This window comes from Globicephala melas, chromosome 5, assembly GCF_963455315.2.
Source record: "Globicephala melas chromosome 5, mGloMel1.2, whole genome shotgun sequence".
NCBI classification, from domain to species: Eukaryota; Metazoa; Chordata; class Mammalia; order Artiodactyla; family Delphinidae; genus Globicephala; species Globicephala melas.
The window spans coordinates 52,715,141-52,733,248 of NC_083318.1; the positions used below are offsets into that span (position 1 = coordinate 52,715,141).

An 18,108-nucleotide genomic window follows, 5' to 3' on the forward strand; every position below is an offset into this window, starting at 1 on the left:
TTTTAACATTTTCAACTGGTTGAAAAATCAAAAGAAGAATAATATTTTGTGACCCATGAAACTTACAGGAATTAATAAAATTATGTTTTATTGGAAAATAGTCATGCTCCTTTATTTACATATTGGCTATGTCTGCTTTTGCACTACTATGTCAGAGTTAAATAGTTGCTTTAGAGATGTTATGACCTGGAAAGCTTAAATTTTTTACTGTCTGCCTTTTTATAGAAAGTTTGCAGATTCCTGCACTAAATTAGTCCCTTTAAGAGCAGGGACTGTGCTTTTAATCCTGAGCATCTAAGCATAGTGCCTAGCCCACAGAACACTCTCGGTAAATGTTTGATGAAATTCAGTTGACTCTTGAACAACGTGGGTTTGAGCTGCATGAATCCACTTATATGTGGATTTTTTTCAATGCTAAATATTGCAGTACTACACTAACCTGGGCTGGTTGAATTTGCAGATTCAGAACCACAGGAATGGAGGGCCAAATATTAAGTTATACTCGAATTTTCCACTGTGTGGAGTGTTGGCATCCCTAACATCCAAGATGTTCAAGGGTCAACTGTAATTGATTCTTTTTTGTTTCTCTGTTTGTTTGAAATTCAAGAATTATTATTTATCAAAATAAGGGAAGTGACATTTTTACAGTCTTTTTATGTGGATCTCTAAATCTGCAAGACTGAAGATTTTTTTTGTTGCAGTAATTTTTTTTTAGTATCTTTATTGGAGTATAGTTGCTTTACAATGGTGTGTTAGTTTCTGCTTTATAACAAAGTGAATCAGCTATACATATACATATATCCCCATATCTCTTCCCTCTTGCATCTCCCTCCCAGCCTCCCTATCCCACCCCTCTGGGTGGTCACAAAGCACTGAGCTAGTCTCCCTGTGCTATGTGGCTGCTTCCCACTAGCTATCTATTTTACATTTGGTAGTGTATATGTGTCAGTGCTACTCTTTCTCTTTGTCCCAGCTTACCCTTCCCTCTCCCCGTGGCCTCAGGTCCACTCTCTATGTCTACCTCTTTATTCCTGTCCTGCCCTTAGGTCGTCAGAACCTTTTCTTTTCTTTTTTTTACATTCTATATATATGTGTTAGCATATGGTATTTGTTTTTCTCTTTCTGACTTAACTTCACTCTGTATGACAGACTCTAGGTCCATCCACCTCACTACAAATAACTCAATTTCATTTCTTTTTATGGCTGAGCAATATTCCATTGTATACATGTGCCACATCCTCTCAATCCATTCATCTGTTGATGGACACAAAGGCTGCTTCCATGTCCTGGCTATTGCAAATAGAGCTGCAATGAACATTGTGGTACATGACTCTTTCCGAACTATGGTTTTCTCAGGGTATATGCCCAGTAGTGGGATTGCTGGGTCATATGGTAGTTCCGTTTTTAGTTTTTTAAGGAACCTCCATACTGTTCTCCATAGTGCTGTATCAATTTACATTCTCACCAACAGTGCAAGAGGGTTCCCTTTTCTCCACACCCTCTCCAGCATTTATTGTTTGTAGATTTTTTGATGATGGCCATTCTGACCATTACGAGGTGATACCTCATTGTGCTTTTGATTTGCATTTCTCTAATGGTTAGTGATGTTGAGCAGTCTTTCATGTGTTTGTTGGCAATCTGTATATCTTCTTTGGAGAAATGTCCATTTAGGTCCTCTCCTCATTTTTGGACTGGGTTGTTTGTTTTTTTGATATTAAGCTGCATGAGCTGCTTGTATATTGTGGAAATTAATCCTTTGTCAGTTGCTTCGTTTGCAAATATTTTCTTCCACTCTGAGGGTTGTGTTTTCATCTTGTTTATGGTTTCCTTTGCTGTGCAACAGCTTTTAAGTTTCATTAGGTCCCATTTGTTTATTTTTGTTTTTATTTCCATTTCTCTAGGAGGTGGGTCAAAAAGGATCTTGCTGTGATTTATGTCATAGAGTGTTATGCCTATGTTTTCCTCTAAGAGTTATATAGTGTCTGGCCTTACATTTAGATCTTTAATCCATTTTGCGTTTATTTTTGTATACGGTGTTAGGGAGTGTTCTAATTTCATTCTTTTATATGTACCTGTCCAGTTTTCCCAGCACCACTTATTGAAGACGCTGTCTTTTCTCCATTGTATAGTCTCGCCTCCTGTATCAAAGATAGGGTGACCATATGTGCGTGGGTTTATCTCTGGGCTTTCTATCCTGTTCCATTGATCTATATTTCTGTTTTTGTGCCAGTACCATGCTCTCTTGATTACTATAGCTTTGTAGTATAGTCCAATGTCAGGGAGCCTGATTACTCCAGCTGTTTTTCACTCTCAAGATTGCTTTGGCTATTCAGGGTCTTTGTGTTTCCATATAAATTGTGAATTTTTTTGTTCTAGTTCTGTGAAAAATGCCATTGGTGGTATGATAGGGATTTCATTGAATCTGTAGATTGCTTTGGGTAGTATATTCATTTTCACAATGTTGATTCTTCCAATCCAAGAACATGGTATGTCTCTCCATCTGTTTGTATCATTTTTAATTTCTTGCATCAGTGTCTTATAGTTTTCTGCATACAGGTCTTTTGTCTCCTTAGGTAGGTTTATTCCTAGTTATTTTATTCTTTTTGTGCAGTGGTAAATGGGAGTGTTTCCTTAATTTCTCTTTCAGATTTTTCATCATTAGTGTATAGGAATGCAAGAGATTTCTGTGCATTAATTTTGTATCCTGCTACTTTACCATGTTCATTGAGTAGCTCTGATAGTTTTCTGGTAGCATCTTTAGGATTCTCTATATAGTATCATGTCATCTGCAAACAGTGACAGCTTTACTTCTTCTTTTCTGATTTGGATTCCTTTTATTTGTTTTTCTTCTCTGATGGCTGTGGCTAAAACTTCCAAAACTATGTTGAATAAAGGTGGTGAGAGTGGGCAACTTTGTCTTGTTCCTGATCTTAGAGGAAATTGTTTCCGTTTTTCACCATTGAGAATGATGTTGGCTGTGGGTTTGTCATTTATGGCCTTTATTATTTTGAGATAGGTTCCCTCTATTCCTACTTTCTGGAGAGTTTTTATCATAAATGGGTGTTGAATTTGTTGAAAGGTTTTTCTGCATCTATTGAGATTATCATGTTTTTTATCCTTCAGTTTGTTAATATGATGTATCACATTGATTGATTTGCATATATTGAAGAATCCTTGCATTCCTGGGATAAACTCCACTTCATCATGGTGTATGATCCTTTTAATGTGCTGTTGGATTTTGTTTCCTAGTTTTTTGTTGAGGTTTTTTGCATCTATGTTCATCAGTGATATTGGCCTGTAGTTTTCTTTTATTGTGACATCTTTAACTGGTTTTGGTATCAGGGTGATTGTGGCCTCGTAGAATGAGTTTGGGAGTGTTCTTCCCTCTGCTATATTTTGGAAGACTTTGAGAAGGATAGGTGTTAGCTCTTCTCTAAATGTATAATAGAATTTGCCTGTGAAGCCATCTGGTCCTTGGCTTTTGTTCTTGGAAGATTTTTAATCACAGTTTCAATTTCAGTACTTGTGATTGGTCTGTTTATATTTTCTAATTCTTCCTGGTACAGTCTTGGAAAATTGTACCTTTCCAAGAATTTGTCCATTTCCTTATAGTTGTCCATTTTATTGGCATATGGTTGCTTGTAGTAATCTCTCATGATCCTTTGTATTTCTGCAGTGTCAGTTGTTACTTCTCCTTTTTCATTTCTAATTCTATTGATTTGAGTCTTCTCCCTTTTTTTCTTGATGAGTCTGGCTAATGGTTTATCAATTTTGTTTATCTTCTCAAAGAACCAGCTTTTAGTTTTATTAATCTGTGCTATTTCCTTTGTTTCTTTTTCATTTATTTCTGATCTGATCTTTATGATTTCTTTCCTTCTGCTAACTTTGGTGTTTTCTTGTTTTTCTTCCTCTAATTGCTTTAGGTGTACGTTTAGGTTGTTGATTTGAGATGTTTCTTCTTTCTTGAGGTAGGATTGTATTGCTATAAACCTCCCTCTTAGAACTGCTTTTGCTGCATCCCACTGGTTTTGGGTCGTCGTGTTTTCACTGTCATTTGTTTCTAGGTATTTTTTGATTTCCTCTTTGATTTCTTCAGTGATCTCTTGGTTATTTAGTAGCATATTGTTTAGCCTCCATGTGTTTGTATTTTTTACTGTCTTTTTTCCTGTAAGTGATATCTAGTCTCATAGACTTGTGGTCGGAAAAGATACTTGATATGATTTCAATTTTCTTAAATTTACCAAGGCTTGATTTGTGACCCAAGATATGATCTATCCTGGGGAATGTTCCATGAGCACTTGAGAAGAAAGTGTATTCTGTTGTTTTTGGATGGAGTGTCCTATAAATATCAGTTTAGTCCATCTTGTTTAATGTGTCATGTAAAGCTTGTGTTTCCTTATTTATTTTCATTTTGGATGATCTGTCCATTGGTAAAAGTGAGGTGTGAAAGTCCCCTACTATGATTTAGTTACTGTCGATTTCCCCTTTTATGGCTGTTAGCATTTGCCTTATGTACTGAGGTGCTCCTGTGTTGGGTGCATAAATATTTACAATTGTTATGTCTTCTTCTTGGATTGATCCCTTGATAGTTATGTAGTGTCCTTCTTGGTCTCTTGTCATAGTCTTTATTTTAAAGTCTATTTTGTCTGATATGAGAATTGCTACTCCAGCTTTCTTTTGATTTCCTTTTGTGTGGAATATCTTTTTCCATCCCCTCACTTTCAGTCTGTATGTGTCCCTAGGTCTGAAGTGGGTCTCTTGTAGACAGCATATATACGGGTCATGTTTTTGTATCCATTCAGCCAGCCTATGTCTTTTGGTTGGAGCATTTAATCCATTTACATTTAAGGTATTATCAATATATATGTTCCTATGAACAATTTTCTCAATTGTTTTGGGTTTGTTTTTGTAGGTCATTTCCTTCTCTTGTGTTCCCTGCCCAGAGAAGTTCCTTTAGGATTTGTTGTAATTCTGGTTTAGTAGTGCTGAATTCTCTTTTGCTTGCCTGTAAAGGTTTTAATTTCTCTGTTGAATCTGAATGAGATCCTTGCTGGGTAGAGTAATCTTGGTTGTAGATTTTTCCCTTTCATCACTTTAAATATGTCCTGCCACTCCCTTCTGGCTTGCAGAGTTTCTGCTGAAAAGTTAGCTGTTAACCTTATGGGGATTCCCTTGTATGTTATTTGTTGTTTTTCCCTTGCTGCTTTTAATATTTTTTCTTTGTATTTAATTTTTGATAGTTTGATTAATATGTGTCTTGGCGTGTTTCTCCTTGGATTTATCCTGTATGGGAGTCTATGCACTTCCTGGACTTTACTGACTAATTCCTTTACTATGGTAGGGACGTTTTCAACTATAATCTCTTCAAATATTTTCTTAGACCCTTTCTTTTACTCTTCTTCTTCTGGGATCCCTATAATTTGAATGTTGGTGCATTTAATATCGTCCCAGAAGTCTCTGAGACTGTCCTCAATTCTTTTCATTTTTTTTTTTCTTTATTCTGCTCTGCGGTAGTTAGTTCCACTATTTTATCTTCCAGGTCACTTATCTGTTCTTCTGCCTCAGTTATTCAGCTATTGATTCCTCCTAGAGAATTTTTAATTTCATTTATTGTGGTGTTCATCATTGTTTGTTTGCTCTTTAGTTCTTCTTGTTCCGTGTTAAACGTTTCTTGTATTTTCTCTGTTCGATTTCCAAGATTTTGGATCATCTTTACTATCATTATTCTGAATTCTTTTTCAGGTAGACTGCCTATTTCCTCTTCATTTGTTTGGTCTGGTGGGTTTTTTCCCTGCTCCTTCATCTGCTGCATATTTCTCTGTCTTCTCATTTTGTTTAACATACTGTGTTTGGGGTCTCCTTTTCGCAGGCTGCAGGTTCGTAATTCCCATTGTTTTTGGTGTCTGCCCCCAGTGGGTGAGGTTGGTTCAGTGGGTTGTGTAGGCTTCCTGGTGGAGGGGACTGGTGCCTGTGTTCTGGTGAGTGGGGGTTTATCTTGTCTTTCTGGTGGGCCAGCCACATCCAGTGGTGTGTTTTGGGGTGTCTGTGAACTTAGTATGTTTTTAGGCATCCTCTCTGCTAATGGGTGAGGTTGTGTTCCTGTCTTGCTAGTTGTTTGGCATGGGGCATCCAGCACTGGAACTTGCTGGCCGTTGAGTGGAGCTGGGTCTTAGCATTGAGACTGAGCTCTCTGGGAGAGCTCTCGCTGATTGATATTACATGGGACCAGGAGGTCTCTGGTGGTCCAGTGTCCTGAACTTGTCTCTCCCACCTCAGAGGCTTAGGCCTGATATGGCCTGGAGCACCAAGACCCTGTCAGCCACACAGCTCAGAAGAAAAGGGAGAAAAAAAAGAAAGAAAAATAAATTTTAAAAAAATAAATAAGTAAAATTATTAAAATAAATAATAATTTTAAAAAAGAGAGTAACCAAACCAATAAACAAATCTACCAATGATAACAAGCGCTCAAAACGAAACTAAGATAAACATAAAAATCAGAAACAAGTCAGTCGCAGACACCAAACCCCTAGTCTGCAGTTGCTCCCAAAGTCCTCCCCCTCCATTTTGGGATGTTGTCTATTCAGGCATTCCACAGATTCAGGGTACCTCAAGTTGATTGTGGGGATTTAATCTGCTGCTCCTGAAGCTGCATGGAGAAATTTCCCTTTCTCTTCTTTGTTCGCACAACTCCTGGGGTTCAGCCTTGGTTTTGGCCCCATGTCTGTGTGTGGGTCGCCCTCAGGCATCTGTTCCTGCCCAGACAGGACGGGGTTAAAACAGCGGCTGATTAGCGGGCTCTTGCTCATTCAGGCCTTTTGGGAAGTCTGAGGTCTTCTGCCAATGTTCAGTAAGTGTTCTGTAGGCGTTGTTCCACGTGTAGATGTATTTTTGATATATTTGTGGGGAGGAAGGTAATCTCCACCTCTTACTCCTCTGCCATCTTGAAGGTCCCTCACTACTAACTTTTATAACTACCAACTTTGAATCTGTCTTTCTCCTTATGTACCTTCAATTCTATTAACTTTAACCTCAAGCAGATGAACCCTTATAATGTGTCTCACTGCCTTCTAACAGACCTTCAGTGATTGCCAATCGCCTAACAAATGACGTTTTTACTCCACAGCCCACCATTTAAGAGTTTTACTATCTGTCTGCAGCTGCTCCTTCCACTTTATCAGTCTCTGCTGTCTTGTAACTGCCGTTTGTGCCATTCCAAGTGAATCATTTTGCCTTTCCTCTTGCATCTTTAACACTTACTTTGTTTTCCTGTCACGGAAAGCCCTCTGCCTGCTTTACATTATGTAAATCCCATCTATTTTGTGTCAACTCAGATGGCGTCTCTTCTCTGACGTTGTTATTACCCTGTTGAAAGGATCTCTCCCTCTTTTGCACTCTTGTAGCACACTGTCATTTCATGGCCTTCATTCACAAATTGCATTCTATTATAGTAATTTCTGTACGCATCTTTCTGTCTTTTCCTATAAGCCTCTGGAAAGCAGTAACAATTTTAAAAAGACTTTTGTGTAACTGTTACCTCTAGTATACTGACCTTTATGTAACAGGAGCTTAGTAAGTTTATAATGAATCAATAAGTAAAGGCATTTACCATCCTTCCTAGCAATTATTACAATATTTACTTAAAAGATATTTACTGAATGCCTACGAGTAGAAGACACTCTGCTATGTGCTGTGAAGATTCAGAAATAAATTAGATACAGATTATGCCTTCAGGTAACTTCATGATTTAATAATTGAAATAAGACTTGGACATATGTACCTATAACATAAGGTAGAAAGTGCTATGTGCTATAGGGAAGATGGCTAGGAAGTTTTTTGGGCTGATGAGGGGAAGAGACTCCTTATACTGCATCAGCATTTTCCAGAGTGTTTTATACTGAATCCTAGCCCTGAGAGATACTCCATAAAAGGGGGGTCCAGGGACAAATAAGTTTGGGGATGGAAGTACACATTGTTTTCCTCTTGGTGAATCACAATTTATTATTTTTAGTGGGCTTGATTTTTTACAAGAGTTTTAGATTTACAGAAAAATTGAGAAGACAGTACAGAGAGTTCCCATGGAACCCGTACCCAGTTTCCCTATTAACATCTCACATTACTATGGTACATTTATATTTGTTACACTTAGTGAACTAATATTAATACAGTATTAATAACTAAAGTTCATACTTTATTCAGATTTCCTTAGTTTTAACCTCATATCCTTTTTCTGTTTTAGGATTCCATCCAGGATACCACATTACATTTGGTTGTCATGTCTCCTTAGGCTCCTCTTGGCTATGCCAGTTTCTCAGACTTTCCTTGTTTTTGATGACCTTGACAGTTTTGAGAAGTACTGGTCAGGTATTTTGTAGAATATCCCTCTCTTGGAATTTGTCTAATGTTTTTCTCATTATTAGACTAGGGTTGTGGGTTTTTTGGAGGAAGATCACAGATATAAAATGCCATTTATAGTCATTAGATTATATCATGGTATATACTATCAGTATGATATATCACTGTTGATGTTGACCTTGATTGCCTGATTGAGGTATTATTTGTGAGGTTTTTCCACTGTAAAGCTACTCTTCCCCCCACCCCCTTTGTATGTATACTGTACTGTCTGGAAGGAAGTCATGGTCCACACTTGAGGAGAAGTTATGTTCCACCTCCCTGAGGTGGGGAGTATCTACAGAAATTATTTGGAATTCTTCTTCATGGAAGAGTTGTCTCCTCTCCCCCATTTATTTATTTATTCAATCATTTATTTTTATCAGTAGGGACTCATGGATATTTATTTTATACTTTTTTTAAATCTAATACTCCTTAATTTTGTTGCTTACAATTTCTTTTGGCATGTTAACAGCTCAGAGAGGTTCTGCAATAAAGAAACCGTTTAATTTTTATTTAATCTAGTGTTGTTCAAACTTATGTAATCTATTTCCATATAAAATACTTTGGGAACTATTTTGCTACACCTTTCACAGGAAGCAATATTTGAAGAAACTTATATGCAGTGTGATAAATATAAGTGCGTAAGTTTTCTTGTGAAATAATAGTAGTAAGCACATAGAGCTCTAATTACGTGCCAGGTACCATTCTAGTGCTTTACAAGTATTCACTCATTTAATATTTATGCTGACTCTATGAAATGAGTCACTCTTACGGTCTTAGATGGGGCCAACTTTACCAAACTACTCAGTGGAAGACCTGGAATTTGAATCTGGACAGCCGCTCCAGAATCTACACTACCTGACGATATTTAGCCTATTTCTGTATCCAGTCCAGAAATGCCCAGACAAACTCAAGATGTGCTGTGTGGTTGAATTTATCCTATTCACTGTCAATCTAGTAACCTTAGCAAAAATGAGAATTTTGCTAGTTTTACATTACTTCAATTCACATCCCCTTCCTAATTGGCCTTTCTACCTTCTGTATTGTCACTCCATTTCTGAAAACCTCTAAGACTTTTAGGATAGAGCTCCAATTCCTTACTTTTGCTTAAAAAGCTATAAGTGATCTTGCCCCTTTTTACTGTTCAGGTCTCATCTTTTGCCTCCTCACACTGTCCCTCCCCCTACTGCCACTCCCATGCCCACTTCCACACACATATGTTCTCTCTCTCTAGTCATCCTTGATCTCCTCAGTTGTTCCCCAGCAGGAGAACCTGTGCTCATGCTTTTGCTTCTACCCAAAACTGCCTACCCTCAAATCCCACATATTTTTGGCTAACTTCTGCATATTCTTCAGGTCCTGTGTTAGATGATAGTTTCTTTGGGAAGGACTTCTGACCCCTACTTCTCAGATACTCAGATATTTATCCTGTTTCTCCAATCTTCCACATGGGAGGCACCCTATACTTCCCACCACAATACTTGGGTTGTCTGTATCATCACTAGATTCTGTAGAGCAGGGCCAGTGTCTTTCTTTTCACAATTGTATCTGCAACATCTGGCATAGGGCCTAGCCCATGGTAGACGCTCAATAGATATTTTTTTAAAATAATGAATGAATTGAATAATCAAAAACTGCAAAGTATTCCCTTTTAGAAAATATTCATACCCTTATCCCTAGTAATTTCATTTCTCAGACCCTAAAGGAAAGAATCAGAGAAACACAGAAATTCATGTTCATGATAATAGTAAAAAATTTTAAGACATCTAAACGAACAGCAATAGGGCCTGCTTAAATATAATATGGAAACTCCAAAAGACAATGTTATACAGGCATCAGAAATGACATTTTTGAAGAAATATAATGACATGGGAAATTGCATATGATATAATCTTAAATGGAAAAGCAAACTATAAAAACAAAATAATTCTGCTTTCATTAAATGTATATATATGCGTGTGTATATTCATACACACATATACATCTCAATTGTACACATTCATGCATAGAAAAAAATGAAGAGAATAAAATGGTAACAGTGGTTATTTTGGTGGATTGAAATCTATGAGTGCTTATTTATTATTTTATTCTTTACATATTATTGTTTTTCCAACTATCTTGAATAAATGTGTTACTTTTATAATCGGAGAATTACTAAAACCTTTTTCCATTAGATAGCTGGATGATTATTATTTTGTTTTACTTTATTCTTTTCAAGGTGAAGAAAGTAATTTTAAACTTTATAATTTCATAGTTGTTTGCGTGTTATATATTTATTATGTATTTTTTAATGACTTCTTATTTATTTTCATTACTATGAAAAAGTAACAAGGTGATAGTTAATACCCATTTAAAGATTTCAATACAGTTGCAGTTCTTTTGTGAATCTTTTGCCTCTCATGGCTTAGAAACTACTGTATTTATAAAACTCTTGAAATACTTTGAGTTAATACCATAGATTCCAATTATTAGGGAAACTGATTAGAATGCAACAATAATTTCATTTAGAGAGGATATGGGTTTAGGTAAAAGGTAATGTCTTCCTATTTAAACATTTTAAATGTAAAATGCCATTCATTTTCCTTTTAAACAACATTTTAAAAGATCTTTATTTTATAAGTCTTTGGGGTAGAAACTATTACTTTCTTCTTATTTTGTATTAATGCACTGTCGTTTTTCAATAACTTATTTGCTACTTCTACTTTTTTTTTGGTGCTAGGTACACACTGAAATTTTTACTTAAATAATAACATAGAAATAACTATGATTTTTTTTGAGCATTTAGTTTTGAGACTTAGAGCTTATTTATTCACCTCCAGAAATAGGACCTGAGAAAAATTAAGTATCTGTAAAACTGGAGCTAAAGTGGACGTTCACATTTATCCAGTCCAACCTCTAGAGTTTGTCTCCTTTTGGTGGAGAGCTTCTGGAAACAGGGAATTCACAATTTCACTGACTTAACCCATTTTGATTAAGTCTTCTTACTTGCTGGAAAGTTTCTTGCTTGTGTTAAATGGTTACATGCTCCTTATAACATTTACTCACTGGTCTGAGCTTTGTGCTTTATAGATAGAAAGCATTCAGTACATGTTAGTCAGTGAGACAAAGGAATGAATGAATACCACTTACTCAAGATTAGAGTTCTTGAGGATGACCTAAAGGATGACCCAGCTTAAAAGCAGCCTCTTGCTTCATCTTGGATTTGTCCTCATTGTCAGGAAATCCTATTACTATTTCTGATGTCTGAGCAAATGATTTCTCTGACCATCCAAGACTTCTATGAAATGACTTCTGACCATCTGACTGAAGTTCTTGCAAGGCGTACCTTGGAAAAATCCTGCCAACCTTGCCATAGATATGGAACAGGGAGTAGGGAAGTGGCCAACCACTGGGGTCGCTTTTCTTTCATTATTTTTAGGATTTTCAAGGAAGTGGTATGTGTTCTGTTGTCAACTAGAAGTTTTGATATACCTGGCTTCCTATTGCTTGCTTATTGTTTTATGTTTTCTTTGGTTTATGACATATAGACTGGTGTAGCCCTTATGAACTTTTTGCAGCTTGTATTATTGTTTCTGTCTTATCCTCCCCACCCTCACTACAGGGATGCTTTCATCTTTTAGTGACATGTGTTTAATAGGTGCACAATAAACATTTGTTGAATCTATGTCTTTTCATTATTTGAAAACTCAGCTGTTACACCTCATTTCCCCCTTTTCTAGCCATAAAAATTTGATTTTTTCTGAATTGAACATCCTTTTCCTCTTTCCTTCTCTCAGTTTTAAGTTGTTCTTCTCTTCTGGATCATTTCCAAGTTTCCTTTTTTTTTTTTTTTTGGCTGCATCAGATCTTAGTTGCGGCATGCGGGATCTTTCGTTGTTGTGCATGGGCTCTTTGTTGTGGTGCATGGGTTTCTCTCTAGTTGTGGTGCACAGGCTCCAGAGCATGTGGGCTCTGTAGTTGTGGCACGTGGGCTCCAGAGTGCATGGGCTCTATAGTTTGTGGCACGCAGGCTCTCTCGCTGAGGCGGGCGAGCTCAGTAGATGTGGTGCGTGGGCTTAGTTGCCACCTGACATGTGGGATCTTAGTTCCCCAACCAGGGATCAAACCCGCATCTCCTGCATTGTAAGGCAGATTCGTTACCACTGGACAACCGGGGAAGTCCCCATTTCCAAGTTTCTGCTTTAGTTGCAGAGCACAGAAAAAATAATTGAGTAAAACTTTGTGCAGCATTGCTTCAGTTCTTAATATTCTTTTCCATTCTACTCTCAGGTGTTCTTTTAAAAAGTTTCCTTATTTGTAAAGTGAGGGTAATGATACATATCTCACAGGATTAATAAAATAACACATGTAAACACATGACAATCACATAGCTCTGTTTCCTAAATTATTTTCATTCAGAATGCTTTCTTCTAATATCTAATTTCTTTTCTTTGTAACTTTTTTCTTAACTAGTTTCTCTGTATATTACATGTAACCTTAAATTTAAATTTGGTAAGTTGAAATACTTGGTAAAGTGGGATATCCGTTTAGGAGAACTATGATTAATCACTTGAAATTGTACTTTATTGAAAACACCTGGAGAGATGTTTTGTTAGAATAATTTTTTAAAGGATAAGGTAAACATGTTTCAGAATATCTTATCAAGGTATAATTACAGAAAGTATCATTCTATTTTAAATGGTCTTCATGTTTGAGTTTTTAGTAGGTTTTATGTTGTATTAAAATGGTGTATTGCAGTCTTGAAAATATGCACTGTGTATAAGCCACACATTGCTGTCTCTTGTAACTTTAATTTTGTTTTTATATCTTAGAGTTATTTTCTTTTTATCAACTCAAGAGCCCTCTTATTAGTGGTTGAAAATGAGAATTTTTGGAATCATAATTCAATAGCTAGAAATTTAGTTCTTTATATAATAGAATAAGTAATACAAATTCAGGGACTGACTTTTTAATCTTATGCAAATTTTAGTTTTATAGTAATGGCTGAATTAAAATTACAGTTTTTTAAATTAAACTTTCTCATACCTGCTCCCCCAACAATCTGGAGTTGGGGGAGTAAGTGACAGAAGGCTTATTAGAGGAAATTATTTTTAAGCTGAGATCTGAACCTTGAATAAGATTTATCTAGATAAATTGGGGATAAGGATGTTGAGGGTGGAAGTGGGTTATATTGCAATAATTAAAGTTTGGTCATGAATAATGTACCCAAATGTATTTTAAGTCTTGGATCTAAGAGAACTTTTTACAGTTAAAAGAAAAGAAAAGAAAAGAGAAAGAATTGAAAATAAGCCAGTAAATGGAATTCGTTTTGGGGGTATTTCATGCAATTAAAAATTTTTTATTAATTTTATTTATTTATTTGGCTGCCTTGGGTCTTTGTTGCTGTGCATGAGCTTTCTCTAGTTGTGGTGAGCGGGGGCTACTCTTCGTTGTGGTGTGCGGGCTTCTCATTGCAGTGGCTTCTCTTGTTGCGGAGCATGGGCTCCTGGAGCATGGGCTTCAGTAGTTGTGGCTCATGGGCTCTAGAGCTCAGGCTCAGTAGTTGTGGTGCACGGGCTTAGTTGCTCTGCGGCATGTGGGATCTTCCTGGACAGGGATCGAACCTGTGTCCCCTGTACAGGCTGCTCCGGGTCTGCCGGCGGTGGGGGGGATGGCCACTCAGGCCCTGGCAGGGCACCTGCGTTTCAGACTTCTCTGCAGCCAGGGGCCACAGCTGGGGCGGGGCCGTGTTACCTGCCCAGGGTGGGAAGGAGGTGGGGTCACACGGTATGGGCAGTATTTCATGCAATATATTAAGAGTATTCTTTTATTCTTGAAAACCTATTTCTACATATTTAGTAAATTAAGCCTCATGCATTTCACACAGTTCTGTATTCCTCCTGTAGATGATTTTTTTCCTGTTCATTCATTGCTTAGGCAGTTGTATCAGATTATTTTTAAATGCTTGCAACATAACTTAGGGTAAAATCTGTTCAATTATTGAGAATTTATTATGTGCTAGACAAAGTGTGATATGTGCTATGATAGGTGAAGGAAGAGGTGCTGTGAGAACCCATAAGCAAAGGTACCGAATATTATCTGGGATGAGGGGCCAGGTAAGAGAAGGCTTAATAGAGGTAAAGACCTGGAAGGTGAATAAAATTTATTCAGATAATGTAGGAATGAGTATGTTGGGATGGGAGGAGAGCATGGAGGGTTTATTCCAGATAGAGAGTAATGTATTTAAATATGTGTATTGAAGAAGCTCTGAATAATGATAGCTGTAGTAAAAGCTATCAATTATTGAATGATTATCATTATTGTGTCACTGTTCAAAGTACTTTAATCTTTATAACAATCACATAATGGCGCTATTATTATTCTGCTTTTATTGTCTGGTTGTAACTGTCCTTTATGGGTAATGTAATATATAATTCTCTCCTTTTCTCCTCATTTGGGTTAAATTTTGGAGCTTTGGCATTATTTTATTTTGGTTTTAGTGAGTCAGAAGTGGTCTGTAGGCATATTTTAATAAAAAGACCAAAAATTATGGCATTTTAGCTTGGCATTAAAAAGAATAGTTTACTAAAATATGGTATATATGGGTAATCCATTTATGACTGACCATTAAAATTAACTTATTATTTCAAGTTTACAAGAAATGTAATAAATACTGTGAAAAAGTAGTAAGACCAATCCAGATTGTGATACATAAAAGACGAGTGGTCTGGACTCCTCAAAAAAGTCGATATGAAAAAGAAAAGGATGAAAGCACTCTAGATTAAGCTGCAAGGAATGAGACAGAACAACCAAATGTAATGTAATGCATTCAATTTTAATGGACCCAGGATTTTAAAAAATATAAAGACATTTTTGGGGATAATTGGAAATTTTTGAATATGGACTAAATATTAGATAATATGAAATATTATTGTTAGTGTTTTTAGGTGTGACAGTGGTAATGTGGTTATGTAGGAGAAAGTTCTTATTCTTAGAAAATTCATGATGAAGTATTTAGGGTAAAATATCATGTTTGGAAAAATTATAATATAACAATTTCTGTAAAATTTTATTTTACTAGGTCATTAATGGGATTCCTGAGTATCAAACATTTATAAAATGCTTAAATCTAACTTACCTTTTTATTATCTGCTGTTTTCCCTTGTAATGTTTATCACCATCTGATTGTTGATTTATTTTTTTTGTCTATCTTCATTCCCATCCTCCACTAGAACGTCAGTTCCATGAGGACGGAGACTTTCTGTTACTCACAGCTTACTTCACAGCGCTAAGGATAGTATCCGGCACATAGTAGGCAGTAATCAATATTTGTTGAGTAAACTAATGAATAAAGATAACCAATCTCAACCAACTTCACCATTTCTATATAGCTCATAACATCTTTAATGTTTGAAAATCAGTTTTGGTACTGTTAACCAGAAATAATAATAGATTGTTCCTTATGTTTCAGGGAAGTTGGGAAAAAAGAATTTTGAAGAGTTTAAATAGTATGTGCACTGAATTGAGTATCCCATTGGCACGAAAGGTACTTTTTTTTTTTTTTTTGATTGGAGTATAGTTGCTTTACAACAAAGTGAATCAGCTATTATGTATACATATATCCCCTCCCTCTTGGACCTCCCTCCCACCCATCTAAGTCACCACAGAGCACGGAAAGTACTTTTAACATTTAAGTATTTTTTTGTGAATCAAGTACTAGGAAGTATCATGAAATAACTGTCAGGCAGATTTATCTTTTTTTATTACTAGTATATCAGTTTGTTTTGAAACAAAAGTCTGTGAAAGGCCAGTTATGTGGATGTAGTTTATATAGGTTTCTATTATGTATGCTGTAGTGCTTTTTGTAATAAACCTATATCTTGAGAATAAATATAGACTCTGCAGTATAGGTGATTTGGAGATTTGTCTTATAAATACACTTTAAAGATTTTAATTACCTTTAGTCTCCTTACTTGAATGATTTTTCATCTCTGCAGAACTATTTAGATCTAATACTCAACATTTATCTGTCACTCTGGGCTTCGAGAGGGGAGAGGTGAAAAAGGAGAGAAAAGCCACTTGAGAAATATTCTGGATTCTTTATAGCGGCTCATGAGTAGGAGAGAACGTTTCTCTTCACTTCATTCTCCCAACCTGCTATTTATTTCCTGCTGTTGGACAGGATATAGTGAATGTACTTTGGATAATATCCAAGCACAAGTCACTGAAGGCACCAGAAGGATGGTGTAAAAAAAAGATAAGTTTATATGAAAAACTGTCTAAATATGTAGTATTGTATAATATACTGTCTTTCATATAGGAAGATGGTGCTACTGATTCACAGTCACACTCTCTTGGCCAGTCCCCCTTGCAATGCATTTCTCAGATTGCTGGATGGGGTAAGAGATGGAGTATGTGGCTGAGGAGCAGTTTTTCTTTGTGAAATTTTACTAGCCAGCACAGATCATTTACCTTCTATTCTTGGACTCATTAGCACCACATTGTAACTGAGCCACTGAGACTACTGTATAATGTAATAGTTAAATAATATAATTTAAGTGTAATTCCCTAAGAAGCTAACCATATGTAATGAAATTATTTTTTCTTGTGTTATGGTAGCTTACTTAAGCTTTTAGATAAGATATTGATTCTTATTTTTCAGCTTCATTGCTTAACTTCACAAAACAAAATCAATTTCAAAATTACCTTTTTTAGAGGCCAGTTGGAGAACAGAAAGAACTTCTCAATAAATGGAATGAAATGGGAACTGATGAGCCAGGTATATGTAAAACTCTTTTCAAAATGTGGTAGTGGGAAAAAAAATTGCCTTCTTAATTGTGAATCCAAAATAACAATATTAACAATTTTTTTGGAAAGACAGCAACTTTCCCTCTCCACTAATTTACTATCATCTGATTTTTTTTGCTTAAACTTCTACTTTGCAGTTTAAAATTCCTAACTTTGGTCAGTGTTCTCCATTATTTTGAGGATATTTAAATCAGTTATCTTCTTTTAAAGCAGCATTTGAAAACATTTTTATAAAAGGGTAAATTAAATCATTCAGTGGATTTCATAGACAAATCTTTTTCAAACTTTAATTACATTGAGATGTTAAAGATGGATTAAATGTGGAAAAGTTTGGTTTTTTTTTTACTAGCCCTGCCAAAGCAAGGCCTCAAAAAGTTTATTAAACACTCAGATTTGTTTCTCTCCACGAAAATCTTTAGTAAAAGGCAAGAGATTTATTTGATCTGAAGAGAAACCAGAGTATATGTGGAACAGTTTTAATACTTCTAAAATGTTTTTAAGAATTTATTTTGGTTCATTTTAATGTTTAAAATTGAGTCAATCAATTTTATAAACATATAATGAGTGAGAACTCTAGCATTTACTGTGATAAACAGATACATATATAAAATTGTTTAGGTAGACATGTACATAATCCTCACTACTCCTTCTTAAAAGAAAGTTCAGGCGGGTGGATACTGGGCAAGAAATTGTGCCATAATAAAGGGAGCAGTGTGTTATAGAAGTTCAAAAGGGAGAACAGTTCAATACAACTACAGGAATTCACTAAGAATGCATTGTTTGTATTCTAAGTACTTTGAGAATTCTCATATAGAATTCTCTGTTCTCATATAGAACTTTCATATTATACTGACATTGTTTTTCAATTCAACTACAAATAACCTATTACAAATTTATCAAAGGGGGGACTCTTTATTTCTTCTAGAGTAT

The 18,108-nt window shown here is 35.8% G+C and overlaps 1 protein-coding gene and 1 non-coding gene across 7 annotated transcripts in view; one reads left to right on the forward strand and one right to left on the reverse strand.

The window, feature by feature from the left end:
* Positions 1-18,108, forward strand: part of TBC1D19 (TBC1 domain family member 19) — a 155,453-nt gene that overhangs the window by 51,098 nt on the left and 86,247 nt on the right. For 4 of the 6 annotated variants that reach the window (XM_060299223.1, XM_030832233.2, XM_030832232.2 and 1 more), the window contains 2 exons: positions 15,842-15,916; positions 17,086-17,149. The exons of 1 other annotated variant lie outside the window; for it this stretch is intronic. In XM_060299223.1, the coding sequence (XP_060155206.1) occupies positions 15,842-15,916; positions 17,086-17,149 (139 nt within the window). The remainder of the gene's footprint in view (positions 1-15,841; positions 15,917-17,085; positions 17,150-18,108) is intronic. One more of the 6 variants, XM_060299222.1, reaches the window with a different exon arrangement.
* LOC115839937 (U5 spliceosomal RNA) lies at positions 17,526-17,641 on the reverse strand. The gene has a single exon (XR_004034247.1). It is a non-coding gene; the product is annotated as a U5 spliceosomal RNA (small nuclear RNA).